Source organism: Brienomyrus brachyistius, chromosome 8, assembly GCF_023856365.1.
Source record: "Brienomyrus brachyistius isolate T26 chromosome 8, BBRACH_0.4, whole genome shotgun sequence".
NCBI classification, from domain to species: domain Eukaryota; kingdom Metazoa; phylum Chordata; class Actinopteri; order Osteoglossiformes; family Mormyridae; genus Brienomyrus; species Brienomyrus brachyistius.
The window spans coordinates 12,101,873-12,110,190 of record NC_064540.1 but is presented as its reverse complement, the minus strand read 5'-3'; the positions used below and the strand labels follow the sequence as shown (position 1 = coordinate 12,110,190).

The window sequence follows — 8,318 nt, the reverse complement described above, 5'->3', positions numbered from 1 at the left end:
ATCATTCCAGAACGTTTTCCCACTTTACAGTGACCTTTAACCTTCCAAATCAGCTAGGGGGAGAAAATATATATATAAAAAAATACATTAAGTTGGTTGCATAAGTGTGCACACCCTTAAACTAATATTTTGTCGAAGCACCTTTTGATTGAATTACAGCATTCAGTCTTTTTGGGTAGGACTCTATCTGCATGCTGCATCTTGATTTGGCAATATTTCTCCATTCTTCCTTACAAAAGTGTTCCAATCGGATTGTGGGGGCATCTTTTGTACACATCCTCTTCAGGTCAATCCACAGTTTGTCAGCTGGATGTCGGTCTGGGTTCTGGCTTTTCTTCTGATGAAGCCATTCTTCTGTTGATTTGGATGTATGGAACTGTCCATAATTCCCTCTCCTTTGACTAAAGCCCCAAACATGATGCTGCCACCACCATGATTCACTGTGGGTATGGTGGTCTTTTGGTGATGTACAGTGTTGTTTTTGCACCAAACCTACCTTTTGGAATTAAGGCCAAAAAGTTCAACTTTGGCTTGATCAGACCATAACACATTGTCCCACGTGCTTTTGGGATACTTGATGTTTTTTTTTTTTGCAAATTCTAGCTGGGCCTGGATGTTTTTCTTCGTAAGAAAAGGTTTCCATCCTGCGGCCCTCCCTCGCAGTCCAGACATATGGAGAATATGGGAGATTGTTATCACATGTAGTACACAATCTGTACTTGCCAGAAATTCCTGCCGTGCCTTCAGTGCTGCTGTAGGCCTCTTGGCAGCCTCCAGACTAGTTTTCATCTTGTCTTTTCATCAATTTTGGAGGGACGTCCAGTTCTCGTTAACGTCACTGTTATCACCCCTATTTTCTCCCCTTGTAGATGACTGTCTTCATTGTGTTCCATTGTATATCCAGTGCTGTGGAAATGTTTGTACGCTTCTCCTGACTGATACCTTTCAACAGTGAGATCCTTTTGCTGCTTTGCAAGCTCTCTACGAATCATGGCTTTTGCTGTAGAATGCAACTGAGTAAATGTCGGGAAAAACCTACTAGGACAGCTGAACTTTATTTGGTGTTAATCAGAGTTAATTTGCTTGATGGCAGGTCTGTACCCAAAAAGACTGGATGCTGTAATTCAATCAAAAGGTGCTTCAACAAAGTACTAGTTGAAGAATGTGCACACTTATGCAGCTTTGTATAATAAAAGCATTGTATGCTTTTATTTATTTATATATATATATATATATATATATATATATATATATATATAAGAGAGAGTGTGTTTTATGCTATAACAGATTTGTTTTCAATTGAATTGTACAGGTTATAGGTCACATTAAAGGTGGGAAAAGTTTTGAAATAATTTATCATTTTTTACATCAAAAAACCTGGCATTTTAACAGGTCTGAACGCTTTTTATCTTTTTATATCCACTGTACAAGCGAGGCACATACTATATTGCAATCATTTGGCTGCCAAGGAGCCAACTTGGGCATAAGTGCAGCTAGGCTGAGCTTCCAGTGAGTAGCCCGTAATAAGTGTAAGTAATGTAGGAGCAAGAGCTACACAACATCTTCCAAAGAAAGCACCTAATAAGATCACTATTGAAATTGACGGATGACGTACAACGCTAGCTCAGGGAGCACAGGAGACCAGCTAAGGGATCACAGTAAGGCTTATAGGGCTGTTCCTGGAGTAGATGGGTCTTGAGACAGTTGACTTGACTGGCAGTTCAAGCAGTCAGGTTGGAAGTGCCCTTTCAATTTTGATGAACAAGTTGAGGTAGTTTGTTAAAGCATCCTCAGTGATGTCTTCTGGGCAGAGGGGTCAACAAGATCAGTTGCTTACAGGCACCATCTGATTCTTGGGTTCATGTTCCCCTTGTCCGGTAGCGTCTGCAGAAGCCATCTGTCGGGCTTGATCCTGAGGAAGTGATCCAGAATATGTTCACAGTCATCTCGGCCCCTCCGTTATCTCGGCGCAGGAATCTGTCGTCCAGGGCATGCAGGAGATGCGCGGTCGTGGGGAACTCTGGAAACCTTGCTGGCTCTCACTTCGGCAACCAGATCGACTCCCATGACAGCGTGATCAGGTATGTCCCACTGTTTACGTACCGTCTGCAGGCACGACACTAGCATTTAGCATTTAGCCAGGGGAACATGGCATAACAACGGTTTACTCTCCATTAAATGATGTTTCAGCCCAGCTGGCAGTTCTTAATTTATTTGTGGGAAGTGGTGCTTGGGCCCGAGCTGGATGTCCTCCGCTCTCCGCAGCAGCTCCTCGTCATGACCCAAGCTCTTCTGGTGACCCCTCTAACAGGATGAATAGAGCGATCACTCTGGGATTCGAGCGGGACGTGGGAAGCAAGACCACGCACCACTTCATGTACCCCGAGAGCGCAGTGGATCTCAACCCAGGGGTCCACCTGGTCCTGCTGCCCTTCAAGTTGCGTGATCTGCAATGGGTGGCCAGTGCCCTGTCCACAGGAAAGATCAAAACGTAGGCCTATCCCACCCCCTAGACCACTCGCTCTCTGTTTGTTCCCTGAATGAGACGCTTATGCTGAGGACACATAAGCAAACAGAGATTCAGAATGACCACTTAACTCATGACCAGTGGGGTGTAAATACAAATGTAATTCAGGTTTAATAACATGCTGCTTCATTTAAAGGTAACAGGTGTGCGGATAATATGGAGCCACAAAAGCACTTATGTCCTTGTGTTTTCTGTTGTTCTTTTCAGGACATATATGAGAGTCAAAAACCGGATTAAAGCAGATAAGGACAAGGTAAGGTGGATGTAGGAGGCAATTAATACATGACTTGATGTCATGTTTCCATGACATTGAATTCTGAGTCAATTGATCACTAATGCAGGGCAGCTTGCAATGATAATGTGGTGAAAATGTATCTTAGTGGTACCTTTCTAAGACAGTTTCTTTTGTTGTCCACCTAAGATATATGATGCATGGGTCATATTCTGAGCTTGAAATATCGTTCTTGTTTGCTGTAGTCATAAGCAGGATTTGAAGATCGAGACATATAAACATGACATTTCAAGATATGGACATTAAGATATAGACACGAGAAGTACAGCTAGCCACCTGATAGGTGGGGAAAGATGGCATGGATGTTTGGAATCGAAGCAGAATGTAAATAATATGAATGTAATGAAATAAATGAATGTATGTAGTCCCAGAGTTCCTGCAATGAGATGTATATTTCCTGGCCAATCAGCAATGAGAACGGCAGCCCTGATGCTGTGTCTTGTGTCACCCTGGCAGGTGATAGTGGTCCATCCAGCCTTCTTCAAGTACGTCCATGAGACGTGGGCTGAGACAAATGGCAGGTACCCATCCACAGGGATGCTGGCGATCATCTTTGCTCTGCATATCTGTGATGAGGTGAGTGTCACACTCACACGCCGGTGTTTTTATTTTCGTAGGTTATTGCGTTATGTTGGAGTGCATGACACTCATTCCCAGCTGTACACTCACTATGCACTCAGACGGGATTCCCAACCGGCTGCAGAACTCTGGGGCTTTGGGGGTGAGGTCAGCTGATTTTAAAAATGTACAACATATTTTCAAACCATATGCCTTTTTCACAAGCCCCTGATGATGGCATGTTTTCATCACCTCTGAATTAAATGGCAGCTCTCAAAAGTTAGCAAAACGTTAGATGGTAGTTAGCAAATAAGCTGTCATGTAGGTGATATTTTTCCAATAATGATATGGTCCATGATATTTTTCCACTGGTCCACAGTCTTCGGAAGGTTGGGAACCCCTACTACTGAATCTTGGGTCCTTTTTTCCATTTACAGTACTGCACAAAAGTCATAGGGGGTCACTGAAAAGGATGTTCATGTTGGTGTTAAATTATGACATTAAGCTAAGCCATTTCAAAACATCTCCGAAAATGACTTTTCGCAGCAACAGTCCAATACACCCATGCATTTTTTGATTAGACCACTACACCACCTTGTTTGGCTAATCAATACCCCATTGAGTTATTTAATAAATCAAGTTTATTAATGAATTGAGCTGGTGGAGTAATTTAATGAACATACAGAATGACTGAAGTATGTCCAAGGGTCACTCATTTGCAGGATAGTAAGGGCCTTATAATTGAAAATGAAATTGATATAGTAAATGAGTTTAATGATTATTTTACATGGGTGTTTGCAGTAGAGAATACGAGTAACTTTACCACCATTTAGTATGAATGCAGCGTCGTCTATGACCAATGTATATGTATAATTGAGTCTGATGTGGTACTAAGCCTAGCTAAGCTCAAAATAAATAAATCACAAGGGCCTGATGGCATCTTACCTATAGTTTTAAGAGACGAGGGATGATATTATCCAACCTTTAACTTTAATATTCCAGAAATCGTTATCTGCTGGTGTGGTACCTTCTGATTGGAAGCATGCTAATATAACGCCCATATTCAAAAGAGGGGATAGAAGTCCATCCATTTTCCAAACCGCTTATCCTACTGGGTCGCGGGGGGTCCGGAGCTTATCCTGGAAGCAATGGGCATGAGGCAGGGAACAACCCAGGACAGGGGGCCAGCCCATCACAGGGCACACTCACACACCATTCACCTACACATACATTCTTACAGCAATTTAGCAAGTCCTATCAGCCTCAGCATGTTTTTGGACTGTGGGGGGAAACCGGAGTACCTGGAGGAAACCCCACGATGACATGGGGAGAACATGCAAATTCCACACACATACGACCCAGGCAGAGACTCGAACCTGTGACCCAGAGGTAACCACTGCACCACCATACCGCCCTGGGGATAGAAGTAATCCAGCAAACTATAGGCCGATCAGTTTAATTAGCATTACTGGAAAAATAATGGAAGCTATAATCAAAGTGAAGATGGTAGATTACCTGGATTCAAATAACATTCTGAGGGATAGCCAAAATGGATTTAGGAGAGGTTGATCCTATTTAATTTGAGTTCTTTGAGGAAGCTACAAGAGAAATTGATCACAAAAAAGCCTACGATGTGATCTACTTAGATTTCCAGAAGGCCTTTGATGTTGTCCCCCACAAACGGCTCTTGCTTAAGCTCAAGGCTGCAGGGATTTTAGCAGCTTGGATCGAAAACTGTTTAGCAGACAGGAAACAGCGAGTAGTTATTAGCTCAGGCACAATGTCACAGTGTACTTTTCACGTGTATTTCTGTTTATATCTTGCTGAAATCTTCATGTAGAATCATGAAAAAAACCCTGGTTAAATCCGTAATCTGTCTTCCTTTCAAAACATCAATTGTTGGAAGTATTAAAGTTTTGTAAAATTAGGTTAACTGCATTGGGGGCGTGTAGCATGGTAATTTAATGAACACGTCAGTGAAATGCAAACCAAATACAATGTCAATGGCTCATTCATACACATGAAAGTTGCTACATATTCAATGAAAGGAGCCCATAGTGACATGAGTTTGGTTTTTCTTATTTATCCAACTGAATGTTGCAACTACACCATTTAGTCATCTTCACGTAGCCGAGACTTCGGTGATCAGATATCTGGGATCAAAACTGCCACCATTGCTTACTATGTACATTTATAATGTTTCTGAAAGTGTTCCAAACTGCATTTTGCAATGTCTGTAATTTGATTTCAAAAGTATAAACTTCACATAAATATTTACAAAGTTCACTAAGATTAAGATGATTTTAATGCCAAAACAAATATATAAGAAATTATTTATTTGCCACGAATGAAGTATGATATTGAAAGAAATGTGTGACCATGCCTGTTAGTGAAAGTGTGTTCCCTACCCCTATACCCCAGAGGGATAATGATATTGACACCAATACATACAGTAAACTGGTTAAATTTGCAGACGACACCAAGGTGGGTGGTGTAGCAGATACTGATCTAGCAGCACAGAGGTTACAATTGGGTCTTGATTTAATTATCAACTGGGCTGATATCTGGCAGATGAAAATTATCATAGATAAATGCAAGGTAATCCATTCAGGGAGCAGAAATATAAAGTACAGATATTTTATGGGTTCCATTGAAATAAAGGTAGCTGATTACGAAAAAGACCTCGGTGTGTATGTTGATGCTTCCATGTTCCACTCTCACCAGTGTGGGGAAGCAATAAAAAACGCCAATAGGGTGTTGGGTTGCACCTTTAGGTGTGTGGAGTTTAAGTCAAGGGAGGTGATGCTGTGATTATATAATTCCTTGGTAAGACCCCACCTAGAATATTGTGTGCCGGTTTGGTCACCATACTTTAAGAAGGACATTACTGCCTTGGAAAAGGTGCACCGTGGGGCTATGCGAATGATTCCTGGTCTTAAAGGAATGTCTTATGAGGAGAGGTTAGCTGAGCTGAATCTGTTTAGCCTCAAGCAAAGGAGACTAAGGGGGGACATGATCCAGGTATATAAGATTCTAACAGGTCTGGATGCTGTTCAGCCAAATGGCTATTTCAATATTAGTTTAAATACTAGAAGTCGTGGCCATAAGTGGAAATTAGCAGGAGAATATTTTAAAACGAATTTGAGGAAGTACTCCTTTACACAGTGTGTAGTCAGAGTATGGAATAGTCTTCCTGCTAGTGTAGCGCAAGCTAAAACCCTGGGTTCCTTTAAATCAGATCTAAATAAGATTTTAACAGCTCTGAGCTATTAGTTAAGTTCTCCCCAAACGAGCTTGATAGGCTGAATGGCCTCCTCTCATTTGTGAATTTCTTTATGTTCTTGTTTTCCAAAAACTTATCAGTAGCTTTTTGGAGAACAGACAATTCTTGTCCATTTTTCTTGTGTTCCTTTTAATTTTCATGTGTTAAAATGTATTTTTTTTTTTTTTGAGCAAATATACACATACTACCAAGATAAATAGCCATAGACATTTTCTTTGCCTAAGACTTTTGTACAGTACTGTAGGTCAAAACAGGACTCAGCAGGGAAGCTGATTATAAAGTCATCAGCAGAAGTTGCTGTGAAATGTGGAAATGTCAATTTTGCTGAACAATAGTGTATGTAATAGGCTAGTTCTGTGGAAAATATTAATTGAGAAACAATGCATTACAGCAGAGCTGGCACAGAAGAAGCAATTTTTACCAGCCTGCCTCATCTTTGAAGTAAAAAACAAGTTTTAATCTCCACAGACTTGGACATAATTTTTTGCCCATTCTGTTTTCTTCAAATTAATAATAAATATACAAGTAAACCCTGAAAATGCACTGGTTCTGTTGATTTCTATATGCATTTTTTAAAAAAGGAAAAGTAAAAACTCTATTATTGAAGTCTATTATTGTAGCTTTCATGGAAGCAATTGTTAAAAAATGCCCCCTGCTGTCACTGAACTTATTTTCAGCTGGTTTCATGAATTGTTCTTGCAGGTGTCTGTGTTTGGCTATGGAGCAGACCCACAGGGAAATTGGCACCACTACTGGGAGAAGAACAGGTATGCTGGAGCCTTCCGGAAAACTGGAGTGCACAATGCCGACTTTGAGATGATGATAATCGAGAAACTGCACGATGAGGGCAAGATCAAGCTTCGGAGGAAGTAGAGTCCAATCTGAAGGTGCACGGCCATGACTGGGGTGGGCGGGGCAGAACTTGGTGGTGGTGGCGGGGGGGAGGGGGGGGTTATAGAGGCGTCTTGGAGGAGAAAAAAGCCCCCCGACCTTCCTGGGGGAAGAACTTTACCCTGAACCAGCACTGTGAACGACCCAAGGAGAACCAAAGTGTCAGATCACATGACAACTTTGTAACCAAATGTAGATGTTTTAATTTTTATATGTATGAAAGCATGCAGATGGCAACAGTCATAGTCCAGTAATCAGAATAACCAACTGAGGGAAAATAACTTTGGAAAAGCCAGTTTGTTGTTTATGCTGTACCGAGTCGCCTTACTGATTCTCCTGAACCTCACTGCCTTGACTGGGGATAGTGCCCGTGAGGCTATAGGGATAGAAGTGACCAGTGTTGTGTTGGGTCAGAACCCACACAGTCTTCTTACCTGTGAATCCCTGATCACTCTGAAGTTGATCAAGACAAACAGCACTTTCCAGAAATGGATGATCTACTACAAGAACCTTTTCCAATAGGAACTGAAGAACCTTATTTTTTACCCTGACACTGTAAGTTCTATATCTAGTGCCTTTTTATGATTACAATTATATATTTTTACATTTCATTTTAATAATTAATTTCATAGATGCTGTATAGGCGATGTGATGCTGTTTCCATTTCTACAGAATGTTATAATACATTAACCAGTGGATGCTTTGCACTGAAAACCAAATTAGTAATATCCAGTGAATAGTGCAATGCTATCGACTGCAAGGAGGGA

At 41.2% G+C, this 8,318-nt stretch overlaps 1 protein-coding gene across 4 annotated transcripts in view; it reads left to right on the top strand.

The window, feature by feature from the left end:
- st3gal8 (ST3 beta-galactoside alpha-2,3-sialyltransferase 8) overlaps positions 1–7,598 on the top strand; it is a 22,941-nt gene extending 15,343 nt beyond the window's left edge. For all 4 annotated transcript variants that reach the window (XM_049022868.1, XM_049022869.1, XM_049022867.1 and 1 more), the window contains 5 exons: positions 1,882–2,081; positions 2,312–2,491; positions 2,735–2,780; positions 3,276–3,395; positions 7,363–7,598. In XM_049022868.1, coding sequence (XP_048878825.1) covers positions 1,882–2,081; positions 2,312–2,491; positions 2,735–2,780; positions 3,276–3,395; positions 7,363–7,533 — 717 coding nt within the window. In that variant the 3' untranslated portion in view covers positions 7,534–7,598. The remainder of the gene's footprint in view (positions 1–1,881; positions 2,082–2,311; positions 2,492–2,734; positions 2,781–3,275; positions 3,396–7,362) is intronic.
- Positions 7,599–8,318: the final 720 nt, after the last annotated feature.